The 21,495-nt window shown below is 44.5% G+C and overlaps 1 protein-coding gene across 1 annotated transcript in view; it reads left to right on the top strand.

Annotated features, from left to right (window-relative positions):
• The first annotated feature begins 399 nt into the window (after window positions 1-399).
• LOC115316029 (lysosomal Pro-X carboxypeptidase-like) overlaps window positions 400-21,495 on the top strand; it is a 60,629-nt gene continuing 39,533 nt past the window's right edge. The window contains exons 1-6 of the mRNA XM_042289342.1: window positions 400-537; window positions 3,105-3,242; window positions 4,357-4,359; window positions 7,798-7,899; window positions 17,295-17,476; window positions 20,925-21,085. Of these exons, the coding sequence (XP_042145276.1) occupies window positions 400-537; window positions 3,105-3,242; window positions 4,357-4,359; window positions 7,798-7,899; window positions 17,295-17,476; window positions 20,925-21,085 (724 nt within the window). The remainder of the gene's footprint in view (window positions 538-3,104; window positions 3,243-4,356; window positions 4,360-7,797; window positions 7,900-17,294; window positions 17,477-20,924; window positions 21,086-21,495) is intronic.

Genomic DNA, 21,495 nt, shown 5'->3' with positions numbered 1-21,495 from the left:
ACGTGCAAGGCAGCAACATTGGACCGTTCGTCGAACAAAGTGCCATTTAGCGTGAGCGAGCGTATCTTTGTGCTTTGGACGCAGCAGGTGAAATCTCCTTCCGCAGTCCTTACGTTAAGCGTTTATGTGTATTGATGGGCATGCCGACCTCACCAGTCAAATAAATCGCCTTTAGTCGGTGGCAGCTGAAGAACTCAGGGTGAGAGAAAGGAAAGCTGGAGAGGAGGGAGCGAATGAAATGCTGGAAAGGTGGGGAGAAAACAGCCGTCCCTCTCCAGCATTCCGCCTGCTTCTTCCTCCCCAGTCTGCCTTTCCCTCGCCCTGCGTTCTCGGCCTGTCACCGACGATAGTTTATCATCAGTGCAGTTCTTTCAGTACAAAAAGTCGCCGATCGTACACATGACTGACATTTTCGTCGGTTGTAGCCCAACGAGTATCATGAAGGCAGGCTGGTGTTTAGTCTTGGGTTTGTCACTTATGTTCGGTCTGGGAGATTGTCGTAAATATTGTTATGACACTCTCAACTTTACCACCAAGGTAAGAGGACATAGCGAGGTTTGAATGCACTTTTTGTTGTTGTAATTTCTGCTTTTAATTCTTAAGATAACGCAACATATGTATAAATAGGTAGGTCACGAATGAGAGGTATAAACCTGCTGTGGGAGAGATCATATTGTCCATATTAGAACAGGGTTGCAACCCTTTATTCGTGGTCCAAGAATTCCTCTAGACCACCACCTTGTTTAGAAGCACGTCAACATTTAACCCACACCAGGCGGAGGCATGCGGTGACAAGTTCGTCTGCTTCATTGTTCCGCAGGGGTTGTTGTGACGTCAGAATGCCGAGCTCTGATTGGCTCCGATTGAAGGGTGGTTGGTAGACTTCAAGGCAGGTTGCTTTGAAGCCTACCCACTAGCCTTCCAATCGGAGCCAATTAGAAGTCGACGTTCTGACGTCATCACAACCCTAACAAATGAAGCAGACGAACTTGTGCTCCGCAGAAAACCACATCCGCGCGAAGTAAAGCTTCTGGCCATGCGCCGTGCCTACAGCAGCGCCACCGCAGCGCCGTTACGTCAGAGCAGCGCGTGAGTATATATGGAATGATTTTGTAACGTAAAATCGAATATTTATATTCTACAAAAAAAAAAAAAAAGATCTAAGTTGGCATGTTTTGAGGTATATCGATGACCATTGAGAGCTTCAACAGACTTAGGAAATGTATTATTTGGCTACAAGACTCGGAAAGGTTATTGGGCTCAGATTATCGCCAGCGATAAAGGGCAACAAAAGGGATTTATAGTTTGAGCGACAGAAAACAGACCAGGTAATCCAGCGTATCCGTGAAAGACATATAATACCTAGGCGATGTCGGCGATATCAGGAGCAAAAAGTCGCTAGAAAACATTGCAGAATAGTAGGATGGCGGCAAATCTACGAAGACAAAACCAGGGTCTTGCACTCCTGATGAAATCACTTGATTACCATGTCCACCGCACGCCTCCGTGCCGCCTTTTACCGTCTCTTACCAGCGCGCGCATCGTGCTTTACCGTTTTGCTCCTTAGTGCGAGAAGCAACGGCTATTATGGGTGAGCGCCTGGGTTAAAGCGATATGCTGGGTAATTACGCTCAGAAATGTTACACCATGTATACCTTCTTTAGTATTGATTTGAGGTCACTCTCCAATAGAAGAAGAAAAAAAAATAAAAAAAAAAAACACGTTAAAAATTGAATGCGATAGTCAAGGTAGTTTCCGCTCAACTGTTTATCGAAACCAACTTTGACCTCACTTGGGTTCACTAGAGCGCACTGTCAATTTTAAAGCACAAGTATATAATAGAGTATTGAGTTGGGTAGGTTTTTAAAACTGGAAGGCTGGTTTTGGCAGTCATTTTAGAGAAATTCTATTTACAGGCTAAACGGGTGTAAAAATGGGAGGGGAGAGAGGTTTTATCCCAAACTGAAGTGTTGCCCTATGATTAAATTTTCAACAGTTTTTGAGTGCCCATTTTAAATGGAACCTACTCTGACCAGAGCCTTCTTTCTAAAAGTAAGGCTCTGCTTCTCTTTTGCGCCCTATACATTTTTTATTGGAAAAGGTAATAACTAATATCGTACGAGTATCAAAGAGAAACCCTCAATCATTATCATACATATAATTATATAGCAATGCAATCATTTTTTTTTTCTAAATTTTCGGGTGACGTGTCAGATATGCTGGCATCTGCTCCAAAAAGGCGTCAGTGGCTGCTCGAAACCCGTAGTTTGTCTGCTACAGAACCTACGCTAGAAAAGGTCAAATACCGCTTCCATCACTGCATATGCTTAGACGAAAGCAAATAGTCTGCGCCGGTGCACTTAGCACGACGTCTTACCGTCTCACAGCGCGTATTGTTTTTTAGGTCCAACCATATTTTCGGCCTCGTCATTCATCGAACTGCCTTCTTAGAGCGGCAGCGATTGCATCTTCCCAGTGCTTTGCGTGAAAGTGGCACGCTTCAGAGTTCCTTGAGTGCGGAAGTAGGGTATCGATTGTCAGCTAATGTTCTTGGCGATGAACAAAACACTGCCTTAGTAAAACCTGATCCACAAAACCATAAACAAACAAACAAACAAAAATCCGACCGCTTGAATGTACAGCGTGTTCTTTCTCAAAATTTTAGTGTTGTTTTGTATGTTTCTTTTTATTCCAATTAAAAACTATGCATATGCCGTACGCTCGTTCTGAGCTTGAAATGTAATGTTATAGCGGTGCGAACCAGATATTGAAGTTTGAGTACTAATTGTTACTTTATTCAAAGGTCACTAGAGATTTTTTGAAAGTTTTAATGAGAAAATGGGGCCCATTTTTTTTGTGCGCGTTTTCGGTAATTGGCGTTATGTAGAACTTATGCATTGGAAAGCTCTGTCGGTCGCCATTTTCCCATTGAAAATTTTATCAAATCACAAACCATTTGAATAAGATAACAGGTGGTGCTGAAACTTTGGCATATGGTTCGGTCTAATGAACGTTCAAAGCACAAAATTTATTTCTGCAAAAAAAACAACAACAAAAAGTTTGTAATTAAAATAATAATAAAAAAAATGTCCTAACGCTTTTAGGTGGATCATTTCGGGTACGCCAACAATGACACCTTCGAGATGCGGTATCTCTTCTCTGACCAGTTTTGGAACCCTAATGTAGGTCCTATTTTCTTTCTGGTCGGCGCTGAAGGGGACATAGAAAGCGAGGCAAGACCGGTGAGTCGTGCGGATGAACTTCCTGTGCCGAGACAATTATGCGTTTTTCTAGTGTAACCTAAATGAAATAAAGGATGGGCATATTAGTATTTCTGACTTTTATGCAAGCCTCTGCTCAAATTGGACAGAAGGTTTTCGATCCATTGGGTGCACAAAACGATGCTTCAAATTCCGCTGTCTTACACAAGCACAAGAAAAAGAAAGAAAATAATGATTTTAATTTGACTCTTGCAGTCACCGGTGGAGAGAGGGCAAAAGGTGGACAAGTTTTAACTGACGAGGCTCCACAATCCTTGTACATTTCTCAGCAGTAAAATATATATTAAAAAAATCAAACGATATAGGAATCTAATCAATGAAGATACCACAGTACTTAACAACAGAATAGTCGTATACATAAAAATGAGTTCATAGAATCTCATGACAAAGGAAGTACAGATGGATTGAGAGCTAGACCTTGTTGATACACTATGTCTGAGGTAACTTGTAATAAAAAAGAGGGTAATAGTGGTCACTATTGATTATAAACAAATAGCATCCTCGATCATTCGCACCGGTGCGCACTCGCCTTCGATCATGCTCACCGGTGTGCACCAGACGTCCTCGATAAACGGACCGTGCCCTCCCGGTGCGGCTTTTCGTTGCCTTAACGCGCACCAAGAGAATCGACGGTGCGCTGGGGTGCGGTCCCATCAGAGATTGCGGCCAGGAGCGGGATTCCAGGAGATGGGGCGAAGAGCAGAAGAGCAGCGTATCGAGATGGCGATCTTGCGAAAAGGAACACGCCTCTCTAGCGGCACGTGATGAATTCCTCAGCTTTTCTGACAGCGAGGTTGACGAGCTTCTTAGTATCGTCAATATTACCTGTGATTGCTGCGATGGCAAGGAGCGCCCAAAAGTTATGAACTTCGTGGAAAGCGTTGTGAGGCGTTTGGATGACACCGAGGTGTGGCTATTATATGGTGGTACTCTTTTTTGAACCAACAATGATGGGAAGATTATACCCGTGGAATCGTCACCCACTTCATGACCCCATCGACATTCACGTCCAAGATGTTCACCTGGGTGGGACCGCTAAGTCCGCGAGTAAAAAGCGAGGAGAAATTGAAAGCAGACGGTCACCGCATGCGGATGTACGCAAGAAAAAACGAACAAAACGCGAGGGGATGTATGGTGGCGGTCACCGGCGCGGTGCAGTGTGTCCTCGATGTTGCACCCACTTAGTGCTGCATGACCGAGGAGCGCTGTGCACTCTCCTGGTGTCAGGGCGATTCCGGTGCCAGTTGATCGAAGATGCTATAAGTAAAAACATTTAGGGTAAAAAAAATGAATTGGAAGATCAGGATTGAAAGAATAACAGTGATGTGTTCACCAATTTGCATTGTCATCTGTCTGCCATTTTGTTATGTTTGCTGCGAGATGACAAGCAGTGACAACCATTAAACCAGCCACTAGTCTATTCGCCTCGAGATCGAACTAAAGGTGGCGCTACTGTCGCGCTATCATCATCATCATCAATGTGTGGATAGGAAGATGGGTGCTCCATAGGCTATCTGCGGTCGCGGCGAAGAACCTGCAAAATATCGCGTTGATTGCTTCGTACAGTATCATTGTGAAAGCAATTTCAACAGAAAATGGTCCCATACTGTTCAAAGCCTCAGTGCAATACCTATTGCATCGAGGTGGGGGTCGGTTTTCCCCGATATCCAGCGGCCGGCGCGCTGAGGAAAGAGTGGCTCTCGAAGTTGAGATCTGATTCACGCGATGGTTTGCTGCAAAACATTTCACCGCCGAAGACTCCAAACTAACGATGCATGACAACCGAGGTAAGTGGAAAGATAAAACTGTTTACATAAGTGTCACGAGTGGCCCAAAGTATAGTACGTGTAAATCGTGCGCTTTGATACTCACTTGCTGCTGGGCAGTGTGATCGTCCACACCTGAGACTGTGGTGGGGGAAGTTGGAAACTTTTTAGTAGAATCTGACCTTTGAGACCTTGTACAATTGTCATTCCCACGTGTCGCCTTACAGAATGCCACACTAAAGGAGGCATCGACTGCAGCGGAAGTGACTCGCTCAGGGCCTGCGTGTGCATCGGACGCACCTGATAAATTTTCTTGAAGTTCGGTCGGCAGTACGCGGTGAATAGCGCTGATGGAAACTGGTCAATCTACCGAAGGGGCAACAGGGACTATCGAGCCTAATCAATTATTTGTTTATATTCTATGAATTTAGCTTGCCCTCCATGTGACGTAAGTTTTGTGCCACTTCGCTTGAAAAACAAAATGTTTAAAGGCAAATCACGCTACATGAAAACGGAATGATTACATCTGAGGTTAACAGCTCACAAAAGGACGTGGGTGCCACGTACGAAGCTCGAGCCATTCGTTTTCCGAAGTGACTACACCGCCTACTGCAAAGCCCATTGCAAACCCCATATTTTCGAGAATTACAAAATTAGCGAAAAATAAAGGCACGCGAATACCTTTTTTGTTTTGAGGCCAGACTTCGTCTTTAGAATTCGCGAGAGTTAGCGGCCGCGAATAGGTTCCTATACCTAATTTGCGAATAATTGGGATCGCAAAAATGAAGGGTTTTTCGTAAGCAGAGTTTAAAACGATCGGGAGGAAGAATTGTGCGATTCTCTCAAAGTCGTATCCCGCCGTTTGAGCTACAAACAATATTATTCGGCAGGGAGAGTGCAAGAAAGTTCATCAATTGTGGCGCCCTTCATGAGTTTGAGATCCACAATGTGGGGGTTCCCTGCTGAGAACCGACGACTGCAGTAGGTAAGTCCGCACGTGTACGCTCGTCGACGTGGTCGTTGGAGCCACAGCGCTGCACTCAATAATGTGCGCGGAATTCACAAGTTCGCCTTCGACAAAGCACCGCGTTCCGTCGGCAGTGCACTCCACAATAGTAAGCAATGGCACTAAAACTGAAAGAAATAACCGCATCACGACAACAACCACAGTCGCATCATTATATAAGCATCCGGCTTGGCATTCTTAGCCTTCGCATATTTCCACTCTTGTGGAACGATAAATCTTTTCAATGAAACAAGCATTCACAACGTAAATAGAGCAGCTTACCCGAAAACAAGCCTTCATCGTCGTGAGAATTCATGTTTCAACATGCGCCGAGAACAGACGACGTGCGGCGGAATCCACACTAGCAGTGTTTCCAACATCGGCCGCACGGTGGCGACTCTGTTCGATCTCGAGGCGAATATAGCCAGTTTAGAAAATACAAGGAGTCCAGAAGAAATAAAATGACCGATTGTTTTCTTCCATTCGTTCACAAAATAACACAATCTGACACAGTGAGACTTCACAGATAATAAGTAATAACATAATATTTTAAAACATTGTTATCCTTTGCGAACGTACAACCGGTTTCATATTGATTTCTTCTATTATAGCGTTCATATTTGCCTGACTATATCCTGTCCCGATTTGTTTAATATTGTGATATCCGTCTTTTAAAACGCAGTTCTTGTGTAAACTAGTAAGGGACGTTTTTGTCAGACCTAGTGACAAACGCAGCAACACGTAAAGAGCGGGGAAACGCTTTGGCTATATTCATATAAATAGCGGTCATAGGCTTTGATGCGCCTCTGTTTAAACGTCATAGCGACTGAAACATTTCTTAGCTTAGAAATAAAGGTAGGCAACATGACGTTGAAATGGTATGCACGCATTGCACACGGGCCTTATTACAGCCGCCATTTCTGACCTTCTCTTGTCTTACCGAGATGCCGAGCCACTAAAGCGGGCGTTGACGAGTCTCTACAGAGGCCTGTGCTGGGGAGAAGGGCAGAGTAGAAGCTAAATTGGCAATAGCGTGTCCTGCTGTGCTAAGGATGAAATGAGCTTTATAAAAAAAAAAAAAAAAAGTCGTTTATTTTTTCCAGAATATAGGAAGAAACGAAAGCGATAGCTGTTGCATGGGCGTTCAATGCGGGTGGAGTGGAGGTGTCACGTATGTGAGGACGGAGGTGCGACGTGGTGAATTCTCGTTGCCGTCGTGGTTGGCATCGTGGATGCCACTGAAGACTGTCACGAGTGCTCGGTAATCCGTGAAGGAAGTGGGTAAGCGCGGTGGAAGTTTCTAAGACCATCCAACCTTACGTGCAGTAAATGGGTACTGCCAAAGTGGGATTTCGCATAACGCGAGGAATGTTTGAAAACAAGTATTTCAAGCAGACGATACGAGGATCCTCCCTTCATCGCGCAATACTGGGCGTGACGACAGTGCTGCCCTCTTTGCTCTCTTCGGGCGGCACGGCCAACGAGAAGTCCCGATTTCTATTTCCCCGCGGCAAGAGGGAAAAGAAAAAAGGTTTTTTTTTCCATCTTTACGCGCGCGGTGACGACAACCTAATGAGGACAAAATCTCTGCAAAGTGTCGCTCACAAATCTTTCGCTTTAAAACTGAAGGTCGCTAATGGCGGCGCCCATGCACAGCTGCTGCAATGCGTCTATATTTTGCGCTTATTCCGGTGAAGAACTTTCCCGTATATGCAACATAATCGAGTTTTCATATTCTATCTAGGGTCTGATATGGGAATGGGCAGCGGAATTCAAAGCCCTGGTCATTTTTGCGGAGCACCGCTACTATGGACATTCCATGCCCTACGGAGAACGATCCTATCAGGTAACTTTTAAATACAGTTACAAAACGAAATAGATAAGTTTGATATAAATTATATTAAGAAACTTTTATATATAATGATGACATTCGAACGGCATTGAGTTCTATCAGTCGTCCCGTCTCCAGCGGGAGCTTTCTACTTTCAGTAAATGCTTGGCGTCTCCTGAGTTTTTTGCATTCATACACAGCTAAAGCACGACGGAAGACACAGAGCGGATGGTGGACACCGCGCTTCCAGAAGAGACTCCCTGCCTTTCTGATCCCGTCAGTGATCAGCAATTCTAGCTCAGTCCGTCATAAATGACCCGACCTGTCCTGTTGATCCGATCCGCCCCAACCCGTCCCGTTCCGACCCGACCCTGCCCGACACAACGCAACCAGACCCGACCCGACCCGACCCGACCCGACCCGTTCCGACCCGACCCGACCCGACCCGACCCGACCCGACCCGACCCGACCCGACCCGACCCGACCCAACCCGACCCGACCCGACCCGACCCGACCCGACCCGACCTAACCCAACCATCCCCAGAAATCTGTGCCATCGCATGCTAGCGCCATCTCTTGGCGGATTATGGCAACGCTCCCATAGAAGCAATGTATTAAATATAGAAATACGGAAATATTTGCTCAACATCACATTTTTTCAGATTTGCCATGCTACCCGTCCAATCTCTGACACGATCCAATCCTTCCGCAAAAAAGTCAAGATTACAGCGCATAAACTGCAGGTTCCTCATTCGAGTAAATTATTTGATGCATAGCCACTATGGGTGGTATCAGGTTTGATCGGTTTTTAAAATATATTATTAGGTGAGTGAAATAAATTTTAATTTTATATTATAAATACAACCCTCCCCCAATCATATGACAAAGTTTCGTGATTTGTATAATATTTTGTAATGCGTAGAAAAAACATCCTTCTGGGGCACCTCTCCCAAACGTGCCACGCAAAGTGATTTTCGAACCTCCCTAATTTAAAAATACAGAAAGATACGAGATTTGCCATATAACTGCGACAAGGCAAAAACATCCAGGAAGCGTAGTGTACGCTCTGTCTTCTCTCAAACTTATTTGCTCGGGTTCCTGAGACCAGTTTGTCGAACCAGGCGCATAATCGACCAGCCAGCTGTTCAGAATCGTTTCCTACATTCTGCTGCAGGGATCACTAAACTACCAAACAAAGAAAGCAACTATTTGTTTTTTCATTTAGAAATTTTATCATGGCTAAGAAAGGTATAGAAATATTGTTATTAATCATTAAAAAATTATTGACCTCGGCGAAGCTACATTCAGGGCGAATAAAGTGGGAATATTGAGTGATTATTTGGCAAGGAAGCTGACTGTACTTGATGGTCTCTTCATGACACGTCAAGCACATAAATTCAAAATATTAAGTAAAAAACATGTCGGTCGATCCAGCGAGGAGAACATTGGAAAATGAAAACTACGTAACGTCCTCGCTCGAACGCCTTTCCCATCGAGGAGGTTTATTTTCAAGGATATGCAGTTGTACCATGATTGATTTGATGGACTTAAATTTCATCATTTTTCCCAGTTAAAGACCCGAATGTTCTAAACAAGTTCCTTGTGGATGAGCGGAGGCCCAAATTTGAAAAGTTGGACGAAGCCGTCAAAACGGAAAAACCAGGTCTAGTTTGAAGCGGTTTTTCTCAAGACAGATTTATTTCCAAGTATTTGCCATGGCACCAGCATGTAGTAGAGGGATGAAAATGATATATTTCGCCTAAAATGGGTGCATGAGCCGTGCTCCAAAAGTTCCCTGTGAAGGCGCGGGTGCTCAAACTTTAAAAATGGGACGAAACCGTCGAAACGGAAAAACCAAGTCCACTTCGGAGCGGTTTTTCTCAAGACAGATTTATTTCCAAGTATTTGCCATGGCACTAGCATGTAGTAGGAGGATGAAAATTATATATTTCGCCCAGAATGGGTGCATGAGCCGTGCTCCAAAAGTTCCCTGTGAAGGCGCGGGTGCTCAAACTTTAAAAATGGGACGAAACTGTCGAAATGGAAAAACCAGGTCCACTTCGGAGCGGTTTTTCTCAAGACAGATTTATTTCCAAGTATTTGCCATGGCACTAGCATGTAGTAGAGGGATGAAAATTATATATTTCGCCCAGAATGGGTGCATGAGCCGTGCTCCAAAAGTTCCATGTGAAGGCGCGGGTGCTCAAACTTTAAAAATGGGACGAAACTGTCGAAATGGAAAAACCAAGTCCACTTCGGAGCGGTTTTTCTCAAGACAGATTTATTTCCAAGTATTTGCCATCGCACTAGCATGTAGTAGAGGAATGAAAATTATATATTTCACCCAGAATGGGTGCATGAGCCGTGCTCCAAAAGTTCCCTGTGAAGGCGCGGGTGCTCAAACTTTAAAAATGGGACGAAACCGTCGAAACAAAAAAACCAGGTCCACTTCGGAGCGGTTTTTCTCAAGACAGATTTATTTCCAAGTATTTGCCATCGCACTAGCATGTAGTAGAAGGATGAAAATTATATATTTCGCCCAGAATGGGTGCATGAGCCGTGCTCCAAAAGTTCCATGTGAAGGCGCGGGTGCTCAAACTTTAAGAATGGGACGAAACTGTCGAAATGGAAAAACCAGGTCCACTTCGGAGCGGTTTTTCTCAAGACAGATTTATTTCCAAGTATTTGCCATGGCACTAGCATGTAGTAGAGGGATGAAAATTATATATTTCGCCCAGAATGGGTGCATGAGCCGTGCTCCAAAAGTTCCATGTGAAGGCGCGGGTGCTCAAACTTTAAAAATGGGACGAAACTGTCGAAATGGAAAAACCAGGTCCACTTCGGAGCGGTTTTTCTCAAGACAGATTTATTTCCAAGTATTTGCCATCGCACTAGCATGTAGTAGAAGGATGAAAATTATATATTTCGCCCAGAATGGGTGCATGAGCCGTGCTCCAAAAGTTCCCTGTGAAGGCGCGGGTGCTCAAACTTTAAAAATGGGACGAAACCGTCGAAACAAAAAAACCAGGTCCACTTCGGAGCGGTTTTTCTCAAGACAGATTTATTTCCAAGTATTTGCCATGGCACTAGCATGTAGTAGAGGGATGAAAATTATATATTTCGCCCAGAATCGGTGCATGAGCCGTGCTCCAAAAGTTCCCTGTGAAGGCGCGGGTGCTCAAACTTTAAAAATGGGACGAAACCGTCGAAACGGAAAAACCAGGTCCACTTCGGAGTGGTTTTTCTCAAGACAGATTTATTTCCAAGTATTTGTCATGGCACTAGCATGTAGTAGAGGGATGAAAATTATATATTGCGATCAGAATGGGTGCATGAGCCGTGCTCCAAAAGTTCCCTGTGAAGGCGCGTGTGCTCAAATTTGAGAAGTAGGGCGAAACCGTCAGTACTGAAAAACCAGGTCCACTTTGAAGCGTTTTTTTTTTTTTTTTCAAAATAGAGTTATTTTCAAGTATGATACCAGCATGTAGTAGAGGGATGAAAATTATATATTTCGCGTCGTCTACCACTTGAGTATAGAGAGACCAAGGTTCGAGGAGATATCATAGAAACAACATCTGAGCGGATGAACACTGAAACCTTTCAGACTCGCCAAACTGCTTGGCCCATGGACAACACGACAACGCCCAACGAGCCTTCAAAGCAATTCTAAAAGCGCAACGTGCGCGCGTGCGTGCATCGTGTATGCGGACGCGAAGTGATAAGCTAAGCTATGTTTTTTCTTTAACACTAACTTTGATCTCCCCTTTCCTAACGAAGTAGCCAGACACTCAGTCTTTGTTCAATAAAACGGTGGCCGGAAGCGTACTGCTGTAGAAAATTATGTTAGCCCTGGAATAAAGAGCATTGAGAAAGAAACGGGTATTACTCTGTCTCAGTCACGAATGAACAGAAAGGTACTTCACGAACCTCGGAACCAAACCAACACAGAGAGAGCGCCACGTGATCAGACGGTATTGCGCAGCAGTGCGAAAAATGTAAAGTCATGTGACACGCTCACCGGGCTCGGTTGGCTGGGATGAATCGTAACGTTTGCTGCGGTTCATTGAAGAGAAAAATTAGATATAGCTATAAATAAGAAATTATAAACCAAATCGTGTAGGAGATTCTCATGGAACTCGCAGCATTTTGCACCGTCTTTTATGGCGTAAACGCTTCTTCGTTAAAGGGGTCTGGAACTGTTATGGAACCTCCATGAATCTTTGTCGACTTCCGTGAGGTCCTTTATATGGCTTCTTCCGTGAGTGCTTTTTTGGAATTCTGAAGATGCTCCGGAAGGGTACTGCGGGGGGATCACGTAGTGGTCGACGGTCACGCGTGACCCCACGGATCATTGGCACTTGACCGTGCGACCAGCAGGTTCGTTATTTCTAGTGTGGCTACGTGGTGGACGAAAACCGATGGGCCATGGTCACGTGACCCCCACCCACAAGCAAACGACGCTTACGCATGAACATGTGGCCAGCAAAAGTGCGCTATCATCAGTATTGTCAGGTTGCTTCCGACTCAGTCACGCGACCATGCGTGGCCATCAAAGGTGCGCTATTTCTTATGTGGTCACGCGGTGTACGGGACCCCACGGACTATGGTCACGTGACCTCAGTGACGATGGACAGGTGATCCCTTATGATCATGATCACGTGTCCGTGCGACCAGCGAAGGTGCGATATCTTATGTGGTTGCAACCACCACCCCCTCGACAGACCGACCGACGTGAAAACTGAGAAAGGTTTTTTAACATTATGATGTGTGAGGGCAGACATTAACATAAGTTCACGACGTTTTTGTTAGAGTATTTGAAGGCCTTGAGGAACACGGGCTCTAATCATTGTAGTGAGGTCATGCTATATGATCAAATTTAAACGACTGTGTCTGTTTAAAGCAATTAACGGAATAGGACCAAAGAATTTCATACTTCAGGAATATATCGCATATTTACTCGAATTAGTTTTTATACTAGACCTCGGCGTTTGGACAAAATCAAAGATTCGGGAGTTCCGCTCGTTTCAGCTGAATTTACTGTGGAGTTATAAAGTCGTTCCTAAATCCTCCGATTTCCTCTTCTTACTAGCAGGAACCAATTTCGCTCGGTGGCCGCTGTGTCAGCGGAGTAGTACTCACGCATTAGAATAAGAACGGCGTTGCATTGCACTTTTGGAACTACTTTTCTGATAGGAGTATCAGAAAGTTACGCTGGAATTATGCGGAAGTGAAAAAGGCAATATCATTCATGTTGTTGACCGAACAACATTTCTATTTTTCCACACGTACGTGTTTTTGATTATATACAACGCACATTCGCAGCAGCCTGTTTCTTGAAATGTGAATAATCTTCACAATCTCGGTACAGCAGTCCTCACTACTGCTCTTATGTCATGCTCCAAAAACGTGGTGGCGTGTGCAAATTTCTGATAAGTACTAAGAACTCCTGATATGGTCATAACGCCGTTTTGAGCTGAATTGTGGGAGTTTGTCACGTGGGCCTGAAAGCTGAGGTGAGGTATTACATAGCGAGCGAACGTCAAAACAAACGAAGTGTCTGGTTACTCGAAAAGGCAATCTCGAGTCCTCGGCCACATATTTGTGCGAACTTCTCCCCGCCATTTAAATATTAATACCCCAACGCGAACTGTAGGTAATAAATAAACAAAACTAATAATGCCCCAAGGGCGAACTGTAGGTAATAAATAAACAAAAATGAACAATAAACAAATGTATTTCATGCATTCCCTGACTTTCTCACGGAAAGCGTAGCCACAACTTTATTTATTCTTGAGCACTGAAAACGTCTGCCGCGGAAGAGGTATGTAGCACTAATGTAAAAAGTGATGACATGTGAATAAGCCCAATAGTGACACACAAAAAACAAAGATACAGTTTAGAATATTCCTTCGACGGCAGACGAACGTTTTGTGATAATCGGAATAAACGTGCTTTGATAAGTAAGCCCTTGGGAGCAAGAACACAACGTAAATGTTACAATAGCTCAACAACAGAAGAAAAAAGTCAGTTTGTTGAGTGCCAGCCTGGTGGAAAGAAACTGTTAACCAGTGCACCGCGCAACTTTTTGCGATCTGATATGGTGTCAATTATTGTCGGAAAGATCGTTTGAGTTCTGGATGGCACGAGGAAGTGCTGAGGTTTTAAAAGGATGGATGCTGAACGAAATATTCGCTGGAAGCTTTCGCTGCTTTTTACGAAAAGAATCCGGTGGTTCTTAATAAAATAGAAAGAAAGAGAGGCAGAGAGAGAGAGAGACAGACAGAGAGAGGGGGGGGGGGGGGTGAGCAACGCTATAAAAAATATCAGGACGGACTTAGCCTTGCCGTTGGAGCTGGCATTGCCCCGCTTGGCAGTGGTTCCAAAAGAGGTGAACTGGACTGACCGAAGTTTTGAAGGAACCGATGAAGTAAGCAAAAGAGCGAGATTAGTCGACGAATCTGGAGAAGATGAATGAACTTACATTGCCTAAGATCTGACACGCTAGTAAATCGAGAATGAGACTATATGAATAGCGCGGTACAGTTTTAGACGGGTTCTGAATGCGTAATTCTGTACGTTTGGTGATATCATTAAGTATTGTAGACTAAGAAAAAGAAGGTGCAAGCTCCCGGAGACTAAATAGACACGGAAGAAACTAAGAAAGAGGAAGGAGAGAGCGCTCGCACTGAAAGGATCGAGATGACGGTCGGGTACAGTTCAACGATACCTCCAAAATAAATAATTCATTATTTCCTTCTATTTTAACACAGTTCGCATAATTAAACCGGCTTTTTATTTTTATCGTCACCGTGGAGATCCTTCCTCCATTTACTTAATAAAGGCTTCTAAATATATTAGGCGTATTCCGGTTTCTGGGGCGAACGTGAGTACTATAAGTATGCTTCTGTGTTTTCGGACAAATTCGATAAAATCAAAAAAATACTTCCGGTAAAATATTTTAATATTTATATTCACCCAAAAAACTCAGATTTTTCAGGACCGCCAACTGCTATGAATCCTACTGGTCTTAATATTTTCCAGGGATCTTCGAACAAGTTTTGCTCTACTTCTCTATATCTAATATTTATTTATTTATTTGAAAAACTGCAGGCCTTTTTCAGGCCCTCGCAGTATCAACTTTTGTTTGTATGATCACAAAGAACTTCCGTTTAGCTTCTATCTTAAAAAAGGGGAATCGTCGAACACGTTTCTCATTGAAAAGGATACTTTTACTAAATTCACAAACTGCTGTTTTCAACCTTTCGTTTACTTCACCGAAAAAGCCGAAAAACTCTGTACGATGAAAGAAAGCTCCAAAGAACTCCGAATTTATGGTAAAAAATAAGCACTAAACAACACTCCGCGATTTTAAGCAGAAATAAACTCCGAAAACGCAGAATCCTAATTATAAGCTGGATTTCGTATATGTTGGTGTAGCTTTTAGATTTCGTTATAACTTATAGGTAGGGTTCCGTATTTTTGTGTGTTCTTTTTTAAATTTAAGGGTGTCTTTGGGTGTTCATTTTTCAAAGTTCTCTGTTTTCGGTATCTATTTCTGGTGTCGACCAGAAATCAGGGTTTATCAGGGCTTACGTCGTAAAAGCTATTGCACATCTATCGCGTTTTTACAACACACAATGCTCTTCGCGCCAGTTATCACTATGTGGCCCATGCAGAAACAATAATTGCAGCAGAAGGAAGCAGCCTCGCAGAAAAGGGCGGTTTGTTTTCGGGGTCAACAGAAATAAAGCAATTTTTCCAGTTAACCTGGGGTTTCATTTAATTAAAAAATTTCAGTTCGGAGTTTTTCAGTTTTACCAATTTCAAGAAAAATCCCAAGAAAAAAGGAAGCCAGACATCAGCACAGCGAGTGGTCATACCAAAGAGAATATTTCGCTCCTGATGACTTCAGCGGAGGCAGTGTAGCGATACGATGGTTGTGGAGTTCATGAAAGCCTTAATTAGGCAACACAAAATATGGATCCTTTTTGTTGTAGTTTACTCGACACACTCGCCAATCTGCAAACAACTTTCCAAAAATATCGCATATGTATTGTCGGGTAGTTTTAGAGCGCAGCTCTTAGGGGCCCGTTCCCGGCTTGAGCGGCGTCGCCGTCGCCGTCGCCGTCGCCGTCGCCGTCGGTGTAACCAAGGTCATCCCAAGGTCACGTGACCCCCAAGGTCACGTGACCCCTCCAGGTCACGTGACCCCTCCCAAGGTCATCTCAAGGTCACGTGACCCCACGTGACTCCCAAGGTCACGTGACCCCTCGAGGTCACGTGACCCCTCCCAAGGTCATCTCAAGGTCACGTGACCCCGACCCCACGTGACCCTTTGAAGGTCACGTGACCCCCAAGTCACGTGACCCCTCTGAGGTCACGTGATCCCCGAGGTCACGTGGTCTCCTCCCCAAGGTCACGTGACCCCCAAGGTCACGTGACCCCCAGGGTCACGTGACCCCTCCCAAGGTCATCTCAAGGTCACGTGACCCCAAGGTGACCCCCACGTGACCCCCAGGTCACGTGACCCCCCTCCCCGAAGTCACGTGACACCCCCCCCCCCCCCCGAGGTCACGTGACCGCCCCCCCGGAGCATATTAAAGAATGAGGGGAGGAGGAGGGGTCTACCCTCCCCTCAGTACCCTTCACTCCTCCTCCTCAAGAGCTGCGCTCCAATTCGGCGTTACAGGGATTTGTAAACGGCTTCCACTTTTTTCGAATACTTGTTCGGAATTCTTCCGCAGATCTGACTTTTTTGCTTCCATATCGCTAGATATGAAAACGCGGAATAATAGTGTTATCGACTTCTTGCAACCGGGAGGCGCTGATACGGCGTGCTCGTCCGCTCTTTGCGCCCGTCTTGCGTTTGTTTGCCTCAAAATGCGCTCACAGGCTGCTTTTACACTCTCCCCCACCTCACGCACACACACACGCGCGCGCGTTCACACGCACACGCGCACGCACGGACGCACGCACACACTGACACACACAAACAACCCGTCTCGTCGAATTAACCACCAACACTGGCGCGGGTTTTACTGCCGCGTCAGCACGCTCTCTGCGTGTTCTTTGTGCTGTCCATCAATTGATCTTCCCCCTTTCTGTAGTACTGTTTGAGAAGCTCTGATAACGTAGCTCTATTTTCTATTTTTCACAATTTTATTCGTTGCACGCGGAACGCATTTCGGTTTGGCGGGAATTTGCACACGACGTAAAAGTTAAAGGTGAATACGCCACGTGTCGGTAAATAAGTGAACTAGAACAGCTTGTCACAAATTTCTGGCCATGCTAAGCCAATGCAACCTGACATCTGACCTGATTGATCTAAGCTAAACTAAGCTAACCTAGCACTAAACAGAAACTGGTAACACATTATGCAATGAATCACTGCAGAGCACGATACCCCACAGGGCCCGAGATATCACGGATACTTGACAGCAGAACAAGCCTTGGCAGATTATGCTGATTTGCTGATGCATATCAAGGCAAACGTACCAGGGGCGGCAAAGAGCAAAGTAGTTTCGTTTGGGGGATCCTACGGCGGTATGCTTGCAGCGTGGTTCCGTATGAAGTACCCTCACGTGACTGAAGCGTAAGTATGACTTCTTACTCACAATAGCACCACAAATCGAGTTTAACGGAAAACGGTAACAGACATATATTAGTGGGATCAATAAATTTCAAGACTGATTTTTAGCGTAAAAAGAGAGGGCAACTCAGTGATGCGCGCTCAGCAATCGAAGGCAGGGACCTTCCTGCATCATTATGCCTAAGGGGGTCGCTCTGTGAACATTTAGAACTGCGCTACACGAGATTGTTTGACAAAATGCACGAACATAATGACGATATTTCCATAGACCGCAAATCAAAGCGAGAGCGAATATCAATTTTACGTCAAACTCTGCAAATCTAAAACAAATACCTCTGAAATGAATTAGAAGGCTTATGTCAAAAAGCAGTAAGGTGTGCGAGGTGTTTTGAGTGGCACTCGCGCCTCAAGAATAGCAGAACGTCACTGAAGTCAAGGAGAGGTCGGATAAGGTCGCCTTACCGCTCTTCGTCTTCCAGCGATGTTCTGCCGTTCCTGAAGTGCGAGTGCCTATCAAAAAACTTCGCACACTTCACTGATTTTTGACATAAGCCTTTTAAATCATTTCAGAGGTATCTGTTCTAGATTTGCAGAGTTTGACGTAAGATTGATGTTCACTCTCGCTTTGGTTTGCGGTCTATATAGAGATTAGAAGTATGCTCATGCATGTCGTCAAACAAACTCGTGTAGCGCAGTTCCAAATGTTCACATAGCGATGTCCTTTGGCATAATGACGCAGAAAGGTCTCTGCCTTCGGCTACTGCGCCCGCATAACTTTACTGTCCTTTCTTTTTAACCTGAAAAGTCTGTGTCGGAACTTTTTGATCACACTTCGTTCGTAGAAAGCTCTTTTCGACGAAACTATTGTCAGCATGCAAGTCTGAGACTGCTAACATTGTTTACAACCTTGAGACCCTTGAAATGTGATTTTTCAGGAATATATTTGTGTATTTTTCTCAGGTGAGATAGGCTGAATAATGTAAACGAACCAGAAAAGTACAGCCGTGCGTAAATAAAATGGTTATATATGCGACACAAATAATACAAATGACAGCAAATATCGTTATCGAACCCAGTGAGAATAATTTTGTTCTACTAAAGTGGTAACGAAAAAAGTCAAATTTGGTGGTTTTACGTGCCAAACCTACGACGGGCATCTGGCACGCCCCAGCGGAGAACTGAGGATTAATTTCGACCACCTGGGGATCTTTTGACGTGCAACAGAAAGCTCGGTCACACGGCGCCTTCTCCGCAATAAGCCTCAGTCGGGATTCGAACCCTCCACCTGGGGATCCGTAGGCCGGCGCTCTCGCCTCGGAGCCACCGAAAGTGGTAACGAGCTACTGCCCCTTCTTGAATATTGGTGCATGGAAATAAAGAGCCCGACAATACTTTATTAGTGCTTTAATGCTTTTTTATTATTTTGGCATAAAACTGCAATTTCTCAGGAATAAGATAGTTAGTCTATGTTTTTTTGTTTATGTATGGACGCCTGATGCGTTGGTTGCTCGACGTATTTGGTTCCTAAAGCTACGGGCTCAAGGTATTCCTTCAGTATTTTATCCCATACTTGCTCTCCTCGGTAAATTTATCGGAATACTCACTCTAACGATAACTGAGGTGCACCGCTCATTCTTTGCGCAAAAGACAAGGAATAAAAGCATTTTTTTTAAATACGAATAACTAATTAACGTGATTTGCTGAAAAAAATTGCAGACGTCCGCATAAAAAGGGCTGCGATTGAGAGCGGTAGCTGCTGCATTGTGGAAATGCATGTTGAACGAGATTTGCATTCAGCCAGTGTGAAGTACAATGTTTGTATAATAGGTTTTGAGAACGGAACCTGGGCGGCGGTAGTCGGGAGGCGAGGGAGCGTGTCGGCACAGCGCTACCACGTGGGTATTTTGCAGTGTTGGCGGTAAGTGCTACAAGTAACGGCGTTACCTGTAACGCGTTACTTTCCTCGGTAACATAGCACCGCACTCGTCATATTTCCAAAACAATAACGGGTAACGTACTTACGTCACGTATTTAAAGTAACGTGTAGCGTTGTTACTTTATTCGTTACTCCTTTTTCGCAAGACTTGAAAAAAATGACTTCCATTTTCTTCGTGTGTTTAGGTGCAAATGCTATAAAATTTTTCTAGACCTTTTTTAACGTTTTTTTTTAGTTATTTCTTATGAGTATTTTGGTGACATTGCAAAGAAGATAAAGTAGTATGTTCAGTTTCTGCATGAATGAACATAATGTTTCTCAAAATATGTCGCTTACATACCTGTAGCGTCGAAACAATAAAACGTCTTAATTGATAATTAAAAAAGTGACGCGAAAGTAATGTGCGTTACTTTTTATCGGTAACGGTAACGAGTTTCTTTAATTTTCAGGTAGCCTAGATCGGTAACGCGTTACCTTTATCTGCAAGTAACGAGTAACGTATTTTGTTACTTTTTTTGCTAGCGCCTACAACACTGGTATTTTGTAACGGCGGCTGCCGCAAGTGTAGAGGGAAGGGGGAGGGGGGTGAAGGGAGAGGCGTCGCTGGAGGGTACGTTGATGTAGCGGGAACGACGGGGAGGCGGAAAGTGCTCTCTCCGTGATCAAGTGGGTTTTTCGGAACAGCGGGAATGAACAGTGGGAAAAAAGGCGGGGGGGGGGGGGGGGAGGGGGGGGGGGGTGCCTTGCCACAGAGGTGTTGGTGTGTGTGAGGAACGTGCCTCTGGCATAGAACGGTGTTTTGCGTTTCTACATAAACTTTCTTTTTCTTTTGCCAGGGAGGGGCATTAACAGCTACTGCTGTAAAACAACCAGTTGTGGGTGTTTTAGAGTTCGTTTAAGGGGTATTCATGCGAGGGGAAAAATCCCGGAGATTTCTCCCCGGCACGCGCATCCCACGATGAACACGTCAGGCTTTGCGATGCGCAAAAGCCTCGCGTTTTCATCTCGTGATGCGCGCGTGGGGAGGAGAAATCCCCGAGATTTCTTCTTCGTGGTAATACTCCTTTAGCGGTGCTGCTGATTGAGGTGCTTATAACTCGTCAAGCTATCTGGGCAAAGAAACCACCAGTGAGATGAAAACCAGCGACACGCATTCGTTTTAGCTCCTGCCGGTGGCAAAAAGCAGTGAATTAAATTGATCTTACTTCGCCCTTCTAGAAAAAAAAAAACATACTTTTAGTGGGATGCTGAAAAATCATACTTTCAATGTGTGTAAGTAAAGCGGCGTAGCTCAGCGGCAGCAGCAATAAGAATATAAGGTAAAATATAAATACAGATTTGCTTCAGAGATTGTAGGTATGTAGTGCTCTCGAAATGTATTTCGATCCTACTTTTATTCTTGCAAAAAAGCGTAAGATCGGCATACATTTATTAATAATATTCTTGGGCCAAGATTGCCAAGCCTGTGAATGCTGTCCAATTCCAATACTGAGCGTTCAATTTTTTCTCCTACAGTGCCCTGGCGTCCAGCGCTCCCATTTTGATGTTTACGACCCCCCGGACGCCCTGCAACAAATTTGCAAACGTAACTACAAAAACGTTCGCAAAGGTCTCAGGTCGCTGCGTCGAAGCTATTCGGAAATTTTTCGGAGTCATGAAAAAGATGGCAGCCACAGGTTAGGATTTTCTTTAAAACTCGGGCAGTGATTTGGTTGGAGCCTTATTTAAACCCAAAACTTCAAGGAAACGAATTCTTCGTTCAATACTGGACACTTGTAAAGTATTAAAAAAGGAGAAAAGTTGCCATCAAAAAATCCACAAGGCAAGCAAATACTTCCTGCTTCTTATTTGAAAGTCTTGTTACCCACAATTAGGGAGCATATCTTTTTCTTGGTGCACAAGGGGCATGACATAAAAAAATAAGAAAACATACACATATAAACCACATCGCTAAAGAAAAAACAAAAATGAAAGCCGTTTACAATTCCCTGTAACGCCGGTTGGAGCGCAGCTCTTGAGGAGGAGGATGGGAGCGTACTGAGGGATAGGTGACATGGGAGGTCGGGTGACGTCAAGGGGGCCACGT

This window comes from Ixodes scapularis, unplaced genomic scaffold (assembly GCF_016920785.2).
Source record: "Ixodes scapularis isolate PalLabHiFi unplaced genomic scaffold, ASM1692078v2 PGA_scaffold12__126_contigs__length_90152505, whole genome shotgun sequence".
NCBI lineage: Eukaryota > Metazoa > Arthropoda > Arachnida > Ixodida > Ixodidae > Ixodes > Ixodes scapularis.
The sequence above is the reverse complement of the archived record's forward strand: the minus strand, read 5'-3'. Positions and strand labels throughout refer to the sequence as shown.